Source organism: Portunus trituberculatus, chromosome 13 (assembly GCF_017591435.1).
Source record: "Portunus trituberculatus isolate SZX2019 chromosome 13, ASM1759143v1, whole genome shotgun sequence".
NCBI classification, from domain to species: domain Eukaryota; kingdom Metazoa; phylum Arthropoda; class Malacostraca; order Decapoda; family Portunidae; genus Portunus; species Portunus trituberculatus.
In genome coordinates, this window is record NC_059267.1 from 1,748,475 (window position 1) to 1,771,681 (window position 23,207).

The window sequence follows — 23,207 nt, forward strand, 5'->3', positions numbered from 1 at the left end:
CAACAGCTGGAGTGACAACTTACTGACCTCCAGGCCTGCATTCTTGGAACATCAGTTACAGAAATATGATTCACTATGAGCATTACAACTGTCTCATCTTTCTCCTCCCTAATGACTTGTTCACACTACTAATATTGTCTCAGCTCCTTTCTAGTCTCCTACACTCACCGTCAGTCTGGTTAGGTTAGGTCTAGGTTAGCAAAGTTTTGTTTGGTTTGGTTACATTAGGTTTGTAACTCAAGTTCATCCCAACCCACCTTTGCTCTGATCAAGTCATGAAATAATTGTTATTACTTCCACAAACCCTGAGTAAAAGTAGTCATGCTGATTTGATACTGTGCATAATTCAATTTCCTTTATGTGGCCAACAAGTTGAGTTTAGTTAATTGATTTTGTAGGTGCCATAATTTACTGACCAACCTTCACCTCATTAGTCATGGACACACCAAGGCAACAGATTACTAAAAGCTTTTTTCATGCATGAGTGGAAGCTGGCCAAGGGCAACAAAAAATTAAAAGAAAAGGCCCATCTGATTGAATTCCCTTAAAGATCAGCAGAAATAACCAAAAGTTAGGGACAAATGTCTTGAAACCTATCACTGCACTCACAGCCTTGCAAACAAATGGATAAATAAAAGGAATATGTCTTGTCCATCCTTCACAAGTTGGTATGTCTGTAACAGCAGAGAATGATAAACTGTGCACAGATCAACGTTTAATATTCTGCAGTCACTACACACAAACAGCTGCTCTAAGCATTATGAAACAGATTCTGCTCCAGGAATGTGGTATTTATACAAATTTCTTGTAAAAAATGAGAATCCAGGAAAATTATTAAGGGATGCACAATATGAACACTTACAGTGATTTTTGTCCTTGACTTTAATGTTTCTTTACACTGTACATTGCCAGACTTTCTTCATAAAAGCATAGAGGCATTCTGTGAAAACTGCACCAAATCCTGCCCGTCCCTCCACAAACACAGGCGGAACACACGGTTACAACGACCAACGCAGCAAAGTGCTTCACAAACCAAAGCCAACAGGGGAAGTAGTCTTTTGTGCATACACATTATGCTATACTTTATACATCTGCTGTCTTAATCACAAATAAATAAATAATACATCATTCACAACTTTGTCATCAGGTGAGGCCCGTTGGAGGGCGGCCCCCACACCCCACACCCGACACCCCACATTTGCAGCACCGGCAGCGTCTGGCACCACTACTTGCGCGTGCCCATCAGTGCCTCATCCATCAGCTCGTCGTCAATGATGCAGGGGGAGGGCTGGGAGGCAACAGAGTGGGGGGAGATCATGTTGAGAGGGGAAGGCACCGGAGCAGGAGACTTGACAATCTTGATGGACACAGAGGGAGAGGAGGGGTAGCCCAGGCCAGGCAGGGTGGGTGGCTGGGAGCTGGAGATGGAGGAGGATATGCTATCTGGCAGTTTGGATTTCTCTGGCACAAGGTCCTGGTTAGCACCACTGCCCTGCTCCTTGCCCTCCATGCCCTTCAAAGTGGGGGGGTGGAGGGGAGTCTGGCGCAGGGGTGGTATTGCTGGCGTGTTGACTGTGGAGGTGGTGGTGGAGGAGGGTGGTGGAGGAGGAGGTGGTGGTGGTGGTGGCAGTGGTGGTGGGGTGGGGTCAGTGAGGAGGTGGTCCACACTCCCCACACTGCTGCTGGAGGTGACGGCAGGGCGGTACGGAGGCAGAGAGGCTTCTGACTTGCTCTTGGTGTCCTCTTTAGCTTCCTTGTTTGCCTTGAACTGTGACGACGGGAAGGAGTCCTGCAGGAGGTCACTGGAGGAGGTCGGGGTGGTGGAGGGGAGAGCTGGAGTGTTTGTTGTGCTGGATGAGTCATTGGTGTGGCTGGTGTTGCTGCCACTGCTGGTGTTACTGCTTCCCTTCTCCATGAATGTGTCGGCCATCTTGTTGGGCGTTGAGTCAGCAAGTGAGCCAAGGGTGGAGTCTGCCTCTGCCTTAGTGGGAGCCGGCTTCTCCAACTTCTCGGCGCGGGAGTCGGTGGTGGCTTTGCTGGTCTTGTCTGTGCTCTCTGATGACTCCAGCTTCCTATGGCTGAGTGGCTGGCTTGGGGTTTCTTCCTTAGGGGTCTGCTTTGAGGCCGGGTTCTTGATGGACAAACTTTCCTTCTTGGCCTCAGAGGGAGTGGAGGTGATGGACTTGGTGGGGGACGTGTCTTTGGGTTTGATTCTGTCGGCAGAGTTGATGCGATCCTTCTCTTTCTCCTTGCTTCTCTCACGCTGGTGGTACTGCAGGGGGCTGGTGTGGACTCCAGGGAGGGTGGTGCCCAGCGGTGATACGGCGGTGGCAGTGAAGGTAGACACGGAGGACCTGGGTAGCTTTGGAATGGGTGGCAGGCTGGACACAGACACTTTCTTGGAGGCAGGGCCACTGACCACACCCGGTTTGAGGCCAGAAGGGGACTTGGACACAGAAGGTTTGGGAGAGCTGGAAGACGATGACTTTGATATGCTTCCGTCTTTCTTTGTTTTGTTAATTGTCAGCTTGAGGCCGCCAGTTGAAGGTTTGACGGTGAACTCAGTCTTCTTATCTCCCTCCTTCTTGCTCTCTGTGCCATCTCCCTTAGAGGATTCCTTCTGGCTCTTGTCGTTCTTCTCAATGATGGTGACAGCATCGGACGTGTTCCCGGCACCGACCCTCAGCTTGTCAACAATATCTGACAAACTTGGTCCCTTTCTGTTTTTTGGTGGGGAAGCTTTTGCCTTGTCAATGGAAAAAACTGGAGGTTTGTCGTCCAGGGAGGCAGGGGCTGTGTGGGGCTGTGTGCTGGCCAGAAAGGACGAGGCCAGGGAAGAGGAGGAGGCTGACTCACCTGTTGACACTTTGGTGATGGTGAGAGCATCGCTAAGACCATTTTTTATCTTTTCACTTACTGACGAGGAGTTTGAAGAGGAGGAAGAGGAGTTTGAGGATGAGGAGGATGAGGAAGACACCTTTGGTTTGGTAACTGTGGAACTAGAGGATGACGTGGAGGAAGATGTGGATGAGGAGGAGGAGGAGGTGGTTGTGGTGGGTGTGGTGGTTGTCGTGGTAGTGGTGGAGGAGGTGGTGGTGGTGGTGGTGGTGACAGATGCTGCTGTGACAGTTACTGATGACGATGAGACTGTTAAGGATGACGATGAGGAGGATGAGGATGACAACGCAGAGGATGAGGTGGTGGAGGTGGATGATGATAATGACAACGATGACAACGATGATGATGAAGTGGATGAGGATGAGGAGGAGGAGGCAGCGGAGGAGGAGGCAGCGGAGGTGGTGGATGAGGATGAGGAGGTGGATGAAGGCGTGGAAGATGAAGAGGAGGAGCTGGAGGTGGCAGGACGAGAAGGACTTGAGCTGGAACTCCTCTCCTTCTCTTTGGTTTTGAGTTTGGGTGAGAGGGAAGGCTTGGAGAAGGTGGGCGAGGCAGACTTAAGCTGCGTCATGCTGGGCTTCCCTAAGCTGGTGTGTTTGGGGGACATGCTGGGGTGCTTGGGGCTGCTGCTGGAGGGCTTGGGGCTGCTCCTTCCCTTGGGTGACGAGCTCTGACTGCTGTTTTGAGTGGGGCTGTATATCACTTTGTTGGGCTTGTGGGTTGGGCTGACAGACACCTTATTTGGCAGCACAGATTTTGATATGCTAGGGGAAAGGGAAGGCTTTTTGGAAGGGGACTGGTAGGGAGGAGTGCTAGGTTTGACGGTAATGGCCGACAGCCCTGACTTGCTCCCACTCTCTCCTTTAAAAGGGTGTTTGAGACCACTGCTGATGATCTGAACCTTGGCTGGCTTGCTACTGCTGCTGCTACTGTTGCTGCTGCTACTGCTGCTGGTGCTGGTACTGCTGGAGGTGTTATTGCTGGGGGAGTCGTCACGTTTCCTCTTCTTGTCCTTCCTCTCCACGTCCTTTTTGTCCCGCCTCTCCTTCTTGTCCTTGTACTTGTCATCGCCAGACTTGAGGACAGGGGTGACAGTGATGGAGGAGGGGATGGAGATAGGGGTGTTGCTGCCAGGGATGGGGATGATTTCTATGCCTGGTCTCTTCAACAGTGCCGCACTCAGGGAGGTGGAGGAGCTGTGGCTGCTGCTGCTGCTCCCACTGCCAGACTTCTTGTTGGAGGTCTCGGCTTCAGTCAAATCTAGAACAATGGGGGACTTGCGCGAGTCATGTCCATCTGTCCGTGGCTTCTTGACTTTCTTGATGTCCTTGTTGTCCTTGATGGAGTAGGAGTTAATCTTGGCATAGTTGGCGGCAGAGGCGGCGCCATACACCTGCTCCCTCAGCGCCGCCAGGTCGCTGGTGACGATGTCCGTGGTGCCACCGTCGTTGGAGGAGCGTCGCTTGCTGAGGATGTTAGACACCTTCTCCACCTTGATGTCCCTCTGCTTGATGTCCACCAGGCTGGCCAGGGCATCACTCTGGCACGAGTCAGAGCTGCGGTCATCCAGGTCGATCACGTCCTCTATGTACTTGGGGCTCTTGCGGTCCGAGTCTTGGGCGCTCTTTTTTTTTCTGACTTTTGCTGTCTTGGCCTCACCTAAAAAAGGCTGGTTGAGACCCTGCTTGTGCCCCATGGCTCCTAAGAGCGCCCCATACCCAAGGGGGGTGCCAGCTTCCTGCACAGCGTTCCCCAGGGCAGCAAGGGGATTGGTGGTGGTGGTGGCGGTGTCCCCGCTCCCCGTCTGCTGGCCGGGGGGGAACGGGGTGTTGTAATAGTTCTGTGAGGTGTTGGTGACCACATTGTTGAGGTTGGTCATGTGAGGTGCCATGAGCTGGTCACGCCGCATGCCCAGCTTGTCGTACTCATTCAGCAGAAACTTGGTGTTCTGGTTGAAGTCCGAGTTGAGCTTGCCGCTGCCCATCATGACGGCTGAGTCGCCGCTCATCACCGCGTCCTTGCGCTCTTCCTTGGCCACCTTCCGCATCACCGCACGCATCGTCACCGGGATGGACATGCACCTGCAAACAAACCGCCCTCACCATCATGTGCCACTCAACACTGCCACACAATCTTCACCATGCACCATCACTCAACACCAACCATGCTCAATACACTAAACAACACACCATGAACCATCACTCCACATCAACAATCCTCAATACAGTAAACAAACTCAATTACTCAGTCATTCAAACTTCACTGGCATCTTCATTGAGCTTGTGTTTGTTGTCCTAAATATCAAGAGGACTCAAACTTTCTCTAACTAGTACAATCTCAAATACCAGTGAAAAAATTAATATGTAAACACCGAGAGGGTTGCAATACTTTCTCTAACTAGATACATTCTCAAATAGCAATGAAAAAGTGAATCTATAAACAGAGGGATCAAAACCATTAATTAGGTATAATCTCAAATAGCAATGAAAAAGTAAACCTATAAACACCAAGAGGGTTCCAATACTTTCTCTAACTAGGTACAATCTCAAATAACAGTGAAAAGTATGTATAAACACCAAGAAGGTTTCAATACTTTCTCTAACTGGTAGAAAAGGATCAGCGGTCAGTATCCATCCTCACCTTTGCAGAACCTTTGTCACATACTCCTCGGAACAGAAGCCAGGGTCGGGGGTGAGAGTGTGCAGACGGCACCGGGCATTACACAGGTCTGTCAGGTCTATCTCTGCTGTGGCTGTGCTCTCCTCCTGCGGGTGCTCAAAGGTGACGGAGATGTACTCGTGGCTGGCGGCCGTCACCTCAAAAATGTACGCTGAGTCAAGATCTGAGGAAAAATTAAAGTAAAATCAGGTTCTGAGAAAATAATATCTTTTTTATAGAAGAGGGGAAGCTGGCCAAGGGGATAAAAAAATATAACAAGAAAAAAAAAAAAAGGCCTACTTGATTGCCAGTTCCCTAAAAGGTTAGTAAAATTAGCCAAAAAAGTCTGAATCAAGAACTGGAAAAATAAGTGAGTTTGAATCTAAGAAAAAGTGAAAATCCAGGTCAAGATCTAAGAAAATAAGAAGTCTGAGTCAAAATCTGAATAAAAAAATACCTATATGTTTGAATCAAGACCTGAAAGTAAGTAAATTAAGATCTGAGAAAAAATAAAAGACTAATTCAAGAGGAAGGTTTGAAGATGCTATAATGAAGAGGAAGAGGAGGACAGAATGACACGTACTTCCTCCCACAGGCACAGTTTAACCCTTTCGGTACCATGACGCATTTCCATATTCATTCTGGTTACTATTTGGTAATTTTATACAGCTTCAGAAACTTATGCGAGATTAAAATAGTGAAGACTGTGGCCATTAATCATCTGACCTCCATAGACCCTTCCTGAAGTCAATAAAATGGTCTAATCATACACAAATCTCAAGGTAAAAATGTGTCCCAGTACTTAAAGATTTAAAATGAGCACAAGGGACCCTACAGAGCTAGGTCAGTGCTCACCTTGCTTGCTGGCCGGCCGCACACAGGAGGCGATGAGGGCATTGAAGGCAGCCTGGGCCCGGAGACACATGAGGATGCTGAGTGATGTGTGTGGGGTGAGTGAAGGGTACACAGCTCACCATCACCCCTGGCAGCTCCCCGGCACTGGTCATGAAGTAACAGTGCTGCTGGTCTGGCAGTGTCTGTTTGAAAGGCAGGATTGTCAATACTATTTCTATTATTCAACCTCTTCAGTACTATGATGCATTTCCACATTCATTCTGCTCACTATTTGATGATTTTATACACCCTCAGACACTCATGTGAGGGATTACAATAGTGACAACTGTGGCTATTAACAAGACAAACAGTGAAGTGGTGAAGGGAACACAAACCCCCAAAAAATCTTAAGGGCAGGACTATCAATACTTTTTTATTATTATTATTATTATTATTATTATTATTATCTAAAAGAGGAAAACTGGCAAGGGGTAACAAATAAATAAATAAATGCCCACTTTATTGCCAGTCCCCTTGCAGGTCCAAGAGAGTTAGCCAAAAAAAGGGATAAATGTCTTGAAGCCTCCCTCTTAAATGAAGTCCAACAAAAAAGACTGACAGGTGTTTGAAGCATTTACATATAAAAAGTGGACATTGTGACATACAGTGAAGTGAGGAAGGAAAAATAGACAGAAAAATCAACAGGGAACAACATTAATATCAAAGCTCATTCTAATGATGACTGAAACAGAGAGACAAACAGAGCACAACAGAGAAACAGTGAAATGGTGAAGGGAACACAAACAGGGAAAAAAATAGAAAAAACACCAACATCTAACCCACTGATAGAAACAGAGATAAGAGAAACAAACACAGAAAAACAACAGATAATTCGCTCCACCACACACCACACAGAAAAACACCAGAGGCACCCACCACAAAGAGACCACGGTTACTATTGCACTCGGAATGGTTGTCTGCGGACTGCTGTATGATGAGGGGGATGAGGGATTGCTGGTTTGTAGGGTCGGCGCACTCAAGACCCGTCACCTCATTAATACGCTGCAGCAAAGCCAGAGAGACAGGCATGGGGCGCTGCAGCTTGAGGGAGAAGCAGGCTGGTAGTGTCATGCTGTTGTCTGTGGTGAGGCCTGAGAACGATGGAAGCCTGTGGGGAGAGATAGATGGTAAATATTTTAGCATGTGAGAAGAAAAGATGTCTGTGGTGAGGACTGAGAATGATGGAAGCCTGTGGGAGAGAGAAAGATGGTAAAAATTGTAGAATATAAGAGAAGAAAAGATGGTAAATGTTGTCTGTAGTGAGGATTGAAGCCTGAAAATTATGGGAGTTTATGGGAAGAAAAGGAAGAATGGTAAATATCGTAGCATGTGAGGATAGAAGAATTATGGGAGTCTATGGGAAGAGAAGGAAGGGTGGTAACTGTTTTATCCTGTGGGGAGAGAAGGTAGAATAGTGACTTGTGTTGTGGTGAGGCTTTAGAATGATTGAAGACAGTGGGAAGAGAGATATGATTGTAACTGTCTGTCATAACTAGTGAGGCTTGAGAATGATGAGAGACAGTGGGAAAAGAAAGAATGATAACTATAGTCTGTCTACTATAAAGAGACTCCTGAGCTCAAAACATATTGTAGCTTATTGATGATAAAATAGATTTTACATGAATAACACTTGTCTTCTGTTGATCTACACACTAATTACAAGGATAGCTTACGGATTTACTTAAGATCTGACAACCACACATTCCTCCAGGGCACCCTTCAGACTGAGACCCAGGAGCCATTTTAGGACAGACAGATTATAGTGAGGGCTGTAATGGAAGGCTGTGTGGAGAAAAGACAGTAACACATGCTGAGACAGAGAAAGAGACACGTACTTCTTGCCATTAGCCTGCTTGGTAATGAGCATGAGTGTGGTGGTCTGCAGCTTGTGGGAGTTGGACGCCTCAATGTTGACTGTGACGTAGTGAGACAGCTCCCGGGAGTGTGGCGTGTCCGTGGTGAGTGTGATGGCACGTCCTGCTGCCACGTCCAGGAGCTCATAAGGCGACACAAAGTACACCAACCGCATCGCATGGCCTGTGGAGGGAAGGGCAATGTTTAGGCTTTGGTATGGTATGCAAAAGGCAGACTAAGGGAGAAATACATGGATGGAATAAGGAAAACGATAGATAGAAGAGCTCACAGGGTGACACAAAGTACACCAGCCACATCGCATGGCCTGGGGAGGGAAGGCTGATATTTAGGCTTCAATATGGTATGCAAGAGGCAGACTAAGGGAGAAATAAATAGATGAAATATGGAAAACGACAGATGGAAGAAGAGCTCCATATATATTGCAAATAAGTCCTTGCATCTTATGAGCCATCAAATACAGTAAATAGAGCTTGAATATGACAAAATAACACCTCCAATCTACACCAGAGAAATAAATCACAGATAGCTAAATAACAAATTCCTTAGTAAATCCAACATAATGGATTAAAAAAAGACAAAGATGGTGGATAGACTTCTCAGCAAGTTCAGTAAGGTTATCAGTGCATACCTCCTCGCCGCCGCTGCAGCAGACCCACTGGGGACTTGAGGACCAGCTTGTAGGGGTCTGTGATGGTCTCTTGCGCCAACTCAAACAGCTTGGTCAGGTCTGTCTCCAAGGCCTGGAAAATATGGAATGGTCACTGAAATGGTTTGGTGCATCATAATAGTAGACTAATAATGGAATTTCTTTAACATTTTCTTTTTTTTTTCTTATCTTTTTTTATGCAAGAAGGTAAGCTGGCCAAGAGCAACAAAAAATGAAAAGAAAAAGCCCACTTGATTGCCAGTTCCCTTGAAGATAAGTAGAGTTAGTCATAAGTCAGGGACAAATGTCTTGAAACCTCCCTCTTAAAAGAAGTCAAGTCGTGGGAAGATGGAAATACAGAAGCAGGCAAGGAGTTCCAGAGTTTACATTACAATATTTACTCATTAACAAAATTACTCACAGGTATGTACTAGCTACCATCCATTCACACACCTTTCAAGAGATGGTATTCTAAAATCTGAGTAACAAAGCAAGGATCGGTAGCTTGCTAGACACACAACTATCAAAAACAAAATCAACATGCTTTAAATATTTCCCATGAATCAGAGTTCTTCATGGATAGGTTAACTAGAGCATATTTTCCTATCTATTACTTATCTCTTGTTTACACTTTTTTTTCTGCAGGAGGGAAACCAGCCAAGGCCAACAAAATATTAGGGGAAAAAAAAGGGCAACTTGAGTGCTGGTTCCCGTAAAGAAAAGTGAAGTTAGCCAAAATTAAGGAACAAATGTTTTCTACACTGCATCTTTTTACCATCTATCACTTGTATTTCTTGTTTCTCTGGTCCTACAATGCATCTTTTTACCATCTATTACTTGTTTCTTGTCTATCTGGCCCTACACTGCATCTTCCTACCATCCATTACTAGTGTTTCTTGTTTATCTCCTCCTACACTGCATTTAAGTAATCAGCAATACACTTACTGACTCCCCAGAAAGGTGACAACACAACACAAACCTGCAATGCCTGAAATGCCTTGCTTTTACTCTTCTTGTCGGCATTTAACTGGTAGATGGAAGAGAATCCCTCCAGATGGGCAGTGAAGTCAGCAAAGTCTCCTATGCTCAGGCACTCCATCAGCTCGGGCGACGACTGCAAGGAGAGCCAAGCATTAGTGTGGAGAGTTAAATCAGTCATGAACACAACCATTAGCCAAACAGTGTGAAGAGTTGTCAGTCAGGAAAACAACCATTAGTCAAACAGTGTGAAGAGTTCAGTCAGTCAGGAAAACAACCATTAGTCAAACAGTGTGAAGAGTTGTCAGTCAGGAAAACAACCATTAGTCAAACAGTGTGGAAAGTTCAGTCAGTCAGGGAGACAACCATTAGTCAAACAGTTTGAAGAGTTTTCAGTCAGGAAAACAACCATTAGTCAAACAGTGTGGAGAGAATCAACTAGGAAGACAGCCCTTAACCCTTGTGCGGTGGTGATCATTCATGAACGATCGCATCGGTACGTTTCATGTGGTGGTGATCGTTCATGTAATCATGATTTTTCGAGCCACTTCTTTAAACTTCCCGTTTTCTTACTCAAGTCGGAGGACGAGTGTATGTATCAGGCAACACTGTCCATGAGCTGAGTTGCCAGGTTTGCTATTTCATCTCGGTCTAGGCTCACATCTTTCCATCTTGGAGGAGACATCTGGCAACCCCCATGACACTGCGGGTGGAATGTCCCCTCCGCATGAGGGGAGATATCACAACAACGAGATGGATAGTGATATATACATGTTGCTACATTATGATCTAATTTATCAATCATCTTTCCCTATTTTCATACAATCTATCCTCCTAACATATGAGAGAGAGAGAGAGAGAGAGAGAGAGAGAGAGAGAGAGAGAGAGAGAGAGAGAGAGAGAGAGAGAGAGAGAGAGAGAAATTGGCGCGGTGGTATCGCACTGAGGGTTGTTTCTCCACGACAGGTTACATCCTGGCTATCAGGAAGAATATTTGATAAGCAATAACTTTGCTGTCAGAGATCGTAGCAAGCTGCAAAGTACATCAATGTATTCAGAATTTCAAAGAGAAACGTATTTTCATGAGTAAAACTATCTCCTGTGATTTTTTTTAAGTTTAACATTTTACCCGCAGATGGGAATGATTAATATATAATTACCCCGTCGCACAAGGGTTAATCAAACAATAGAGTGAAGTCAATTAGCCGAACAATATAAAACAAAATCAAATCAATGACTTTTAAAAATACCAAAGTCACTCTTCTCATAACTATGGTAGTACTGAGGAAGCTCTAACCTCTTCAGTACCATGATACATTTTAATATTCATTCTGCTTACTATTTGGTGATTTTACACAGCTTATGTGGGGGTTAAAACAGCTCTAGCTATTAATCTTCTCACCTCCACAGACCCTATCGTTTAATAATAACCAAAACTCATGGTAAAAATGTGTTCCAGTACTGAAGGAGTTTATCTGGCACAAAACTCAGTGATGAAAATGCAAAATTGTGTGTCGATTCTATCTTTAACCTTTTCAAATTAGCTACCAAGTTTCTGATTTTCACATGCATTGCTTATACGAGGGTAGTCTTCCCAATAGTACACAACCAACCTCATCATAAAGTTTCAAATAGCAAGCTCAGGAAAATGAATAGTACATAGTTGTAACACCCTCATCATAAGGTTTCAAACAGCAAGCTTAGGAAAACAAACAGTATACGATTGTAACACCCTCATCACAAAGTTTCAAACATCAAGCTTGGAACAACAAATAGTGCAAGATTGTAACACCATCATAAAGTTTCAAATAGCAAGCTCAGGAAAATTAATAGTACATGATTGTAACACCCTCATCATAAAGTTTCAAATAGCAAGCTCAGAATAACAGCAAGACAGGCAGCAGCTCACCAGGCCTTCATGCGTGCTTTGGTCCCCTGCCAGTTCCACCTTCACGTCCCGTACCCGCCCGTCAGGCTCCAGCAGCACCTCCACATAAAACATATCACACGACACAAACACCTCTGAGCCAGATGTACCCGCAGTAAACTTGAGCCTGAAAGAAAGCAACTCACGTCAGTCTTTTTACATACCAGGCTGGCAATCACACACAGAATGGCTTAACTTTGGTAGATATTATTTTCTACACATTGCATCTATTACAGAAATACAGGCATTAATATACAGAAGATAAAACAGGGACTGACTGCCACATGTAGTAATTGTAGCATCCCTTACTTTCATATGTTCAAAAATTGGTTAGTCTATCTCCATACCAGGTCAGCAATCTCAGGTTAGGTGGCCCAGAGAAACCACCACATATTTACACACTTAGTCCCTTCAGCCCTGGTGGAAAGGGAGTCTTGTGGACCAGCCTACTTTTTTTCATTCTTTCTTTCTTTTTCCGCAGGAGTGAAGCCAGACAAGGACAACAATATATCAAAAAGAAAAAAAAGAAAAAAAAAAAGGCCCACTTGATTGCTGGTTCCCTAAAAGAAAAGAAGAGTTAGCCAAGATTAGGAACTTAGGAGCTGAGGTATCACACCACTGGCCACTCCTCCACAGCAAGGCTTAACAAAATACACTGCCTTATCCTTGCCTTTACATAATCAGACCATTCCCTTACTCTCTTGACCTTGTTCCAGGACTAGCATCTAAATGGGCCTTTTCATTTGATCGTTTTTGTTGCCTTTGGCCATTTTTCCCCTCTTACATAAAATAAAAAAGAAAAGCATGTACTCCAATCCTTAGACCAAAGAAGATGCAGGATACCACTTTAAGAACATAAGAAAAGAGGAAAGCTGCAAGAGACTGTCAGACCTACATGTGGCAGTCCCTGTATGAAAAAAAGCTACCGAATTCCACCTATCATCACCATCCATAAATCTATCTAATCTACTTCATGTTCCTTAAGTTGCTAAGTAAAGTAAAGTTGCCAAAAAGCTACCCTAACTCCATCTATCATCCCCATCCATAAATATATCTCTTCTATTTATGTTCCTTAAGTTCCAAAGTAAAGTTGGCAAGTCAAGGAGTGACAAACAAAGCCTACACACCCAAGCTGCCGTGCTGTGGCCTCCAGCCTCTCCACCATGGCCGAGAGTGATGTAACCTTGATGTTCTTCTGCAGGGTGTCCAGGCAGCTACCCAGGGCCACACGCTCCCCAGGGTCCAGCAGGTGTTGCTTTTTCTGTAAAATGATGCTGTGTCAGTCCTTACCAGGCAGAATAACTCAACATTAGGGTAACTAGGAAAGTAACACTTAACTAATAACGAAAATAAGTCAAGATAATGAGTGAATCTAAAAGGCTAAAAATGAAGTGTTAGCAAGAATATGCCACATTTAACCAACATCCTGAAGAACTCTGGAACTCCCTTTCTGCTTCTGTGTTTCCATCTTCCTACGACTTGACTTCTTTTCAGAGGGAGGTTTCAAGACTTTTGGTTAATTCTTTTTTATCTTTAGTCCTTTCAGTATCGAGACACATTTTTACCTTGAATTTTGGGTGTGATTAGACAATTTTATTGACATTAGGAAGAGTCTATGGAGGTCAGAAGATTAATGGCCACAGTCTTCACAATTTCAATCCCCTACATAAGTTTCCGAAGCTGTATAAAATCACCAAACAGTAACCAGAAGGAATATGGAAATACTTCATGGTACTGAAGAAGTTAAGGGAACTGGCATTCAAGTGGGCTTTTTCTTTAACCTGTTGTTGCCCTTGGCCAGCTTTCCCTCTTGCATTAAAAGAAAAAAGAGAACAAATAACAGAACATAGGTGAATAAAGAGTGTCTCACCATTATGGCTTGCTTTATTCCCTTGGCAGACTCCACCAATGATCGGAAGCCTCCAGCCTTACTGCGCAGCCGCTCCATCAGCACCTCCATCTGCCAGGCGGTGCTGGTGGTGGTGGTAGTGGCAGTAGTGGTGGTGGTGGTGACGGTGGTGACGGTGGTGGTGGTAGTGGTGGTGGTGTTGGTGGTTGAGGTGAGGGCAGGGGTGCTGGAGTTGCTTCCGCCATCATCGTCTGAAATAATAAGCTAGAGTTAGTGTCTTTTATTTATTTATTTACTTTTATCTTTATTCTATTTTTTATTTTTTATGAAGGAAAAATCTGGCCAGGGACACCAAAAATGACAAGGCAAAGAACAGACCCACTCAGATGCCAGTCCCTAAGCAGGTACAAGAGAGTTAGCCAAAAGAATCGGATAAATGTCTAGAAACCTCCCTCTTAAATTTCAGGTCATAGGAAGACAGAAACACAAGCAGGCAAGGAGTTCCACAGTGTGCTAGAGAAAGAAGGGGATGAATGATGGAGAGCTGTACACAAATTTACTAGAAAAGGTTTTAATTAGCACAAAGATTCATTAATAGCGATCCCTTCAGTACTAGGACACATTTTTACCTTGAGATTTGTGTACGATTTGACCATTTTATTGACATTAAGAAGGGTCTATGGAGGTCAGAAGATTAATGGCCACAGTCTTCACTATTTTAATCCCCCACATGAGTTTCTGAAGCTGTACAAAATCACCAAATAGTAAGCAGAATGAATATGGAAATGCGTCTTGGTACTGAAGAGGTTAACGAAATGACCTTTAATTGTTTTATTGCTTAGTACTCAAAAAATAAAAATGTGTAATGCAAAATATGAACACAATTTAAACCTAACTTAACCTAGCCTAATCTTTCCTAATCTAACCTGAGCTAACATATTTCAACCTATCCTATCCTAACCTAACATATATATACTTCAGCCTATCCTATACTACCCTATCCAAACCTAATCCTACCCAATAACTACTGGAATAACTTAAAGTGACCTGACTTAAAAACACCAATAACTGACCCTCCTTCACACCACCTGACCTATTCCCCTCTCTATCCATGTGACCTGACCCCTCTAAGCCTCACCTCTTCCCCTCACAACCTCACCTAACCTAACCTGACCCCTTCCCCTCCCAGCCTAACCTAACCTAACCTAAGAGACCATCTATATGACCATCCCCGGCCCCCTGCATAACCGTATGACCTGACCCCTCCCAGCCTGACCTGATCACACCTGTCACACACCCTACTAGTCCCATACACGAAACACACCAGAAAAACACGAAAATCAGCGGAATTTCGATACGTTCACCTCGGAAAACAAGAGGAAAACGTGAAAATTAAAAGGAAATTAAATAAAGTAAAACAAGAGAGGACAGGAGAGAGACGAGGAGGAATGTAGCTCTAAATTGACTCCTACAGCAAAGGTACCGGGGATTTGTACATGTGGGTTAGGTTATTACACCCTCATGAGTCCCCTGTGTGAGTTTGAAGGGCGTGGGTAGCGTGGTTGCCTAACTTACTCTGGGGTCTGCTGGTGGCGTCAAGCAGCGGCCTTTCCAAAGCGGCCATCTTGGTGTTACTGAAATATTTTTTACTAAAGTTCAGGATTTGTGTTTTTTATTATGTTTTGGATTTAAAAAAGTGTTTATAAATTATTTGGAGTCGATTGGGTGTCTTAGTTGTATATATAGTGGTGGGAATTGTAAAAGTGTGCTGATATTTAGTCTTGTGGTGGTGGTTTTCTTGTATATCTTGTTATTTAAAGGTTTTGTGTGGTTGGTATGTGTTTGTGTGTCTTTTGTGATGTGTGAGATGAAAGTGTGGTGTTTGTTGGAAGGAGAAATCAATTGCCGCAATGTTAATGCATGGAGCGAAAGTAAGGGCTGTTACAAATACAAACGCGTGCTGATGATGATGATTATCCAATCCGTTATTACTCCTACTACTACTACTACTACTACTACTACTACTACTACTTCGATTACTACTACTACTACTACTACTACTACTACTACTACTACTACTACTACCACACTACTACTACGATTACTACTACTACTACTACTACTACTACTACTACTACTACTACTACTACTACTACTACTACTACTACTACTACTACTACTACTGCTACTACCACCACTACTACTGCTACTACTACTACCACCACCACCACCACCACCACCACCACCACCACCACTGCTAATGCTGCTGCTGCTGCTCCTACTGCCACTACAAAGTAGCCTAGTTCTGCTGCTGCTGCTGCTACTACTACTACTACTACTACTACTACTACTACTACTACTACTACTACTGCTGCTGCTGCTGCTGCTGCTGTTAATTGCTACTTAGCAATTAACAATATTATAATGTAGGCCTATATGGTATCATGATATAATGAATTATGATATCAACTTTACCACAGTTCTACCTACAGGAATTAAAACTGAAAAGTGTTACTATATCTTGAGAAACCTGCATCTCTGTCATACAGAGAGAGAGAGAGAAAGAGAGAGAGAGAGAGAGAGAGAGAGAGAGAGAGAGAGAGAGAGAGAGAGAGAGAGAGAGAGAGAGATTATAATTTAAGCCAACGTACAGTGCATTAGCATATACACTTCTATATAAGTTTGTGTTCATGATATGTAGACATAATGACCATGCAACACCTGAGTCACTACAATTAAGTTCATTATGAAAGATGAATTGTCCTTTCCAAACAAATAATTTACCGTATATGACGTGTTCACAGACTTAAATTTCCCCTGAACTGTAAAACAGTTAAGAGAGGGATAGAGTCATGTCTATTTTTAGACTTTTCCTCCTTCACTGGCGCAAAAAAAAAAAAAACAATCAATGGTCTAAACATTTTATCCTAGGCATTTAGGCGTTGTCCTCTCCGGGAATTCCTGTCCCGTGGTTCTGCCAAAAATTATTAGATAAAGATCCATTCAATTGAGTCACTAATAATCTCGCTAACTATACACCTCCTCTCCCTCCCCCCCTCTCTCTCCCTGGTTGATGGCTCAAGCAACAATCATTGAGGGGTCAAATACCTTATTTTTAATCTTTCATTCCACGAAAAAAAAAAATAATAATAGAAAAATTAACTGAGAAAATAAGTTCTTTTTTTTTCCGGTTGTGGAGGCGGCAAGAGCAAGCGGAAGATAGCTTTTATCATGGCACATGGCTAGCGGTGAGAGATTAACTGTCATTTTCACCGTGTCTCCGTCACTCATTGAGACGATCGCTGGTAAGAAAACGTTGCCAAGTATTGTGGTGTATAGTTAAAGATAAAGGTATACCGTTTTTAGGGCATAACAGGGTAAAATTATCAGACTAGGCAATACTAAGTTTAGTAATACCCTTTATTGACACTACCACCATTCACACCATCATTCAACACTACTCATCAAGACAGTTATAACATACATGCCATACACAAGCCACCGCCATCACCACCACCACGTACTCCGTCACGCAACCTTATAACCTCACTCCTCAGCGATGTACCGACACCACCTTTGCTCATTAACACATATATGTATGTATGCACACGGATGTAGACTCTCTCTCTCTCTCTCTCTCTCTCTCAGTCGTAACAAATCATAAAAACAAGCAGACAACAGACGCGTCATTAGAGCGGTGGTTAGATATAGTTGGGTGTGGTGCCAGTGGGAGACATGGATTTAAAGGGGAGGAAGATGGAAAGTTACATCAAGAAGTCGTGGTGGTGAGTGCACGGGAAAGGGAAGTGAGGAGGCGAATAGGTGTGAAGTAAGGGTGGGATATCGAGGAAATTTATAATATTTGACATTATTTGATAATAGTATGTCAATTTTGCAGCTAGTCTGCTTGTGTGTGCGCTATCACAACACGTCACAGCGGAGTGGGCTGGGGCCCTGGGCTGTGGCGGGCTGGAAACACAGGCCGGTGTAGGAGGCAGATCGTGCCACCCCCCACACCCCCAACAAGATGGTGTCCCATTCCCCGCCTCCCCGTTTTAGAGGCGGTACGATCGGCGGGAGACGCTGAATTTTCTCACTTCAGTTTGTGTGTGGCTGTCACGGTGAACGGTTAGTGTTAATACTATTACTGGAATGATCTTCCTTCAATGTTACGTCTGCAAGATAGTGCAGGCACAGCACAGCGGTACAATTTATTCATATGACTTATTGGTGCAGTGTGCACAGCATCTGGGTTGTCGCTGGCTTTGTAAGCAGCTACAGTCAGCTTACGTTAGGTTAGTGCCCCCCCACACACACACAAGGAAGAGGAAGAAAAATGCTGATTGGACCATGGGAGTGACACTGGCAGGAAGAAACAGAAGGGGCTGAGAGAAAAAGAAAGATAAGGATATATATGGGCGCTGACACACACACACACACACACACACACACACACACACACATATTGTCAAAATATTCTAAGTATATAGTAAATAACCCCAAATAATGAGTGAGAAAGAGAAGGAGTGCCGGCCATCTTTGTTTACGAATGAGGCTCCGCCCCCTCATGCCCCCGGGCCTTTGCCAGACTCCGGCCTGGTTCCAACATTATTTCCATTTCCGTGATTTTAAATACTGTGACTTTTTAACTAAGTTTTCGTGGTTTCTACAGATATTTAGTGGTGTTTTGAGTGTGTTTGGTGTGTGTGTTGCGGGAAATGTGTCGATTATGAGGCTGTTTGTGTGTAGAAAAAAGTCGCTTTTTCCGGTCATTTTTTATACTTCGTCATAAAACTTTTTTTATTTCAATCGCTAGGTAAAATTTTAATGCATCAAAAAATCGTTCATGTCGTTTTAAGTGTGTTTGTGTCCTGTTGAGTGAAATGTGGCGACTTTGAGAAGGATTTATTAGCCTGTTAAAAAGTTAAAAAGTCGCCATTTTGTATTTTTCGAATTCTTACTATCACCTCCTGGCAAACTTATGAAGGCTTGAAGAAAGAGTTCACAGCTTTAGAAAACATTCACCATTCCTAAAAAGTCACATTTGTCGAGTTCAGAATGCTCTTTTCTTGTGTTTATGTTACTATAATATATTTATTACTTCTTTTAAAATATTTCTATTATTACTAGATTTTGCAACATTCTCATACTCCCAATATTAGTTAAAGTGGATGTTATTTCAAATTATACTAGGCATATCAGCATAGCTCCATTTTCGCAAGGGGTCATTTTTATTTTGAATCGAAAAACGTATTTTTGCTGTGACGTCATCAGCGGCCTTCATCCGGGCACCTAGACAGGGACCCCGGATGCCCCGCCCACCCGTCCCCCTCTACCAGTCTCCGTCTCATGCACCCGCCGCCAGCCTTATTCTCTCCCTCCCTCAATGTTTACTGTGTGTGTGTGTGTGTGTGTGTGTGTTAATACAAAAGACAAACCTTTTTCTTTTCTCTCGCCGCCACCTATTTTCCCATGCTTCTATCATATCCATGTCACCTCATTCAGTCTTTCTGTGTGTGTGTGTGTGTGTGTGTGGCCAAGACACAATTCATAATCATGGAACACTTAGTGAGGGGAGGGGACGTAAATAACTGAAGTATTATTTTATAGCAGAATAAAATGCAGTAAGCAGTATCTTCTGTAAATGTATCAATGTATGTATGCTTGAATAAAATAATATTGAAAATTGTGTATTTTACCCTGCACCCTTCTCAGCAGTGCGAGTGTCAGTAGTCACCCGTGAAGTGCGTGACGTCCTGAAAGTAATAGCCTAGTACTGCGTGCCATTAACACCTGGTCAGTGCACAGTGCATCCCTTACAGTTAGTTATAGAAGGCTGATGAAATACAAAATATATTTTGACATATATTACATAGTAAATGTACAAACTGCAGCTAAAATTAATAAATAAAAATCATATTTTCATAATCTGCTTTCCAGAACTACACAAGTTGTTATTTCCAAACTGTCACTGATGAATTTGATGCAAATTTTCCTGTCTGGTAAAAGAAAGATATAACAATGTAACAGAAATGAACATGTGCCCTTTTGTAACCATGACTAGAAAAGGATTTGAAATGTTTAAGGTTCTTTCAAACTGCACCAGTATGGTAATTGGTTACTACCAGGAAACAGCTATGTCTTGGTGACATTACAAAAATATTTTGATATATCAACTTAAACAAATTGTGCAAAGTTTTACCTCTCAGGTCACATAACACACACTATCATAGTAACTCCAATTATACAAAGCAAATATTCTAAGTAACAGCCTTCTCTTTTGCGAATGAAGAATGAAAATAAATGTCCATTGGAGGATCAAATTAGGATATGATCTCATCTTGTCATATGGATATGTAAGCTCAGGAAAAAAGTTTTCCTCTTCATTTCTCAGGAAATCAACTTTTGAAAACAGTCTATATGTATTTGCAGTAGTTGCACAATGAATAAAAGAATGATCAAATGGCATTTCCATTGACAGTCAACAAACTTCAAAACATGAACATTACTCCCATGAATTCAAGCACTGAATCTTCCCTAGCGTCCCAATACAACAATTTTTAAATCTGGCAAGGGCAGGAACCACGTAAGGATCAACACACTTTACACTTACAACAAACTGATAAAAAGCTAACCAAAGATTGAACAGACTCATCCTTCCAGTTTTGGTTAATTATATTCGTGCATCATTTTCTTGAATAGTTTGGTTACTAAGCAAAACACGACAGACGGCAACACGTGCACACCTTGAGGCTCAGGGTCGCCTGGCTGGGCAACGGTGCAGCTCCTCTCACTCCACTCTGCTGGGTTACACAGGCACACAGCACACACAGGGTTACACATCAAGCTCACTAATGTCACTTTATAAAATTTTAATCAGCTCATTCATCACATTCATGCATTTTTAAAAAGTTAGAATCTCGAATATGATACAAAGATGAAAGCATGTTTTCTCAAATGCTGTTTTCGTCATTAGGAATCAAAGGAAAGGCACAGGACAAGTTTACTGGGTGCAGTGAAGTGTAGCGTCCACTGCTGTGCCTCCATGATAGTCACGCACACACTGACATTTCCAAAGCCTAGTGGTAAGTAACTCAACAATTACTGGAATCAGAGGTAATACTTCAACCAAAATAAGCCCCAAAATACAAAATACCACAAATCACAAACTCTTGCATGTCTTTCCACTCTGAGACAAAGGTGTACATGTGGTCTGGGTGACAGGAATACTCTCTCAGGAGGTGGGAAATGCATGGACTCAGGCAAGCAAAGTGTGGTGCTGGCATGCTTGTATATTTTGTTTCTTCCACTGATTAACACTTAAGAAAACCTCCAGCAAATTTCATCACACCTGGTACTGTTAACTTCCTTTTCCACTGATTAGAAAGGAAAAAATTAATTCAGCCTATCTTGTCACACTTGCCCAAGAAAACAAGCAGCATTGTTTCTCCTTGATAAAAAGAAAACTATACATCCTCTCCAAATGTAAGATGCCACAGTAACATAGTAAGCCTGATCCCATTCCTAATACTGCACTCCACTGCTTATTATTGCTCAGCTCAGCACCATAAAGGTTTTGAGGCTCGTCAGCGATCTCACTCCTGCCTCAACACCACTCGTCCGTAAGCTCCCCACCAGTCATTCATCACCACCAGCAAGGAAAACTGAGAGAGAGAGAGAGAGAGAGAGAGAGAGAGAGAGAGAGAGAGAGAGAGAGAGAGAGAGAGAGAGAGAGAGAGAGAATGCTTGTTAATCCTTCAAGGTTTCTTCACTTAGCACTCATTTTAAAAGCTCCCTCTTGTCACTCTGAGTTGTGACATGAAGATGAAGTTTCCACACCCCCGTCATGATCCCTGGCATGAAGCTTACGTTCTATTCCAAGCAAAATTTAACTTTACATATTTTATTACAATAAGGGTAATCTCGGCATTACACGTGACATACAATGTGAGGTGTTGGGTCGGGACAGGAAGAGGACGCTCACACTTGGGGGACCATCGGTTACATGGACAGTGTCACCCAGGAGATAGGAAATGCACCCACCAGCACAGTGTCCACCTTCTCACTCCAACCAACACCTCATGAACATAACAGTAAACAGTCAGACCTCATTGTGACTTAAATCTACGAGTATACAAAAAACTTACAGAAATCTTAATGTACATTTGTCTTCAGACTAACCTAGCATTTAATAGATCACTTCAGTTATGTAAGATTAACATGATATCAATATTCAACCACAAAAGGATCAAACAAAGGAAAAAAAAAAAAAAAAGGAAACATCATCAGACATTAATGTAAATTATGGAATGAATATTAGTGCAAGAAACAGTAAGTCAGAGTCAAATGCTTTGGTTACCTTAACCTGCTAATCCTGATATATGGGCATTCAAGATATTTTCTCCAGAATAAGCTTCCAAAGCTAAACTTGCAGGTGAGTAAAAATTAGCTTCAACATTTTGAAGGAATTTTACTTTGACATTATATAGTGTAATTTCCCCATAATATTCTGTTGACTAAATATAGCTGTGCATGCTGTGTGTGTGTGTGTGTGTGTGTGTGTGTGTGTGTGTGTGTGTGTGTGTGTGTGTGTGTTTAGATGTGCGTGCATGTGAGCAAAAGATAGTGTGCGTGTGTGGGTGTGGGTGTGGGTGTGGGTGTGGGTGAGGTGTGAGGGCTGGCCATGAGTCCTGGTGTGGGAGGGAGGGGCACTAGGAGATGCAGCAACACCTGATGGTTTTGTCGTCTGGCACGGGGGGACTCACGGGCTGCTGCTTACTGCCGGAAATCAGGCGTGTCAGGTCGTAGAAAGCCTGCAATGGCAACACAACACCGTTAGCTCCAGCTGACTCTTGTGTTGGAAAAGTCACATGAAAACTCTGTCATCTAATGTAAAAAGTAACATATAATGACAATGACACCTAGCCATGAATCTTTATCTTTCTAATTACTAAAAAAAAAAACATAAAAAGTCCAGATTACTTCCCCATAGGTACATACATTCATTACTTCAATATAGGGTTAGTAATAATAATAATTTAGAAATATGGTTGCATCTGAACTCCTGATTAGGTAAGTTTGTCCCTAAGAGTAGCTAACACTGCACAGCGGAGAATACAGTAGTTCATACAAAGCACTTCCTGCCTCCAGCATCACCAAACCTACTGAGTTGTACATGTAAAACGATCATCTAGTGAGTTCTGATACACATTTTGACTTCTATGTTTATACTAGTATATCATCTATCTCTCTATACATCAGGCTGGCAATCTCACACAGTATACAGTAATCAAACATAACAGTAATAATATTGAAGGACCAAATTAGCAGAGTTGTATTATTCACCACTAAGTATTTGCATCAGTAAGTGGTGATACCTGACTGAAAACTACAGAGGTGATAATGAGATGAATGGTAAGTATAATTTGCTGTGTGATTCAAGGTAAACTACTGATACTGTGTGATCTTTCCTGTCTTTTCCA

At 43.2% G+C, this 23,207-nt stretch overlaps 2 protein-coding genes and 1 long non-coding RNA gene across 4 annotated transcripts in view; 1 reads left to right on the plus strand and 2 right to left on the minus strand.

The window, feature by feature from the left end:
- Positions 1-702: 702 nt before the first annotated feature.
- LOC123503117 (mediator of RNA polymerase II transcription subunit 1-like) lies at positions 703-15,355 on the minus strand. The gene is given in 12 exon segments (XM_045252544.1): positions 703-4,979; positions 5,539-5,740; positions 6,412-6,487; positions 6,489-6,593; positions 7,327-7,558; positions 8,286-8,487; positions 8,954-9,065; positions 9,951-10,085; positions 11,859-12,003; positions 13,004-13,137; positions 13,747-13,976; positions 15,301-15,355. Coding segments are annotated over 12 exon segments (5,376 nt in total). The 5' UTR covers positions 15,350-15,355; the 3' UTR covers positions 703-1,225.
- A 2,009-nt stretch (positions 15,356-17,364) lies between these two features.
- LOC123503104 lies at positions 17,365-21,467 on the plus strand. The gene is made up of 2 exons (XR_006674333.1): positions 17,365-17,510; positions 17,624-21,467. It is a non-coding gene; the product is annotated as an uncharacterized LOC123503104 (long non-coding RNA).
- LOC123503103 (ras-related protein Ral-a-like) overlaps positions 19,578-23,207 on the minus strand; it is a 33,765-nt gene continuing 30,135 nt past the window's right edge. For both annotated transcript variants that reach the window (XM_045252529.1, XM_045252530.1), the window contains one exon: positions 19,578-22,538. Coding sequence is in view for 1 of the 2 variants with exons in the window: in XM_045252530.1 (XP_045108465.1) it covers positions 22,437-22,538 (102 nt within the window). In the remaining variant the exon portion in view is untranslated. The remainder of the gene's footprint in view (positions 22,539-23,207) is intronic.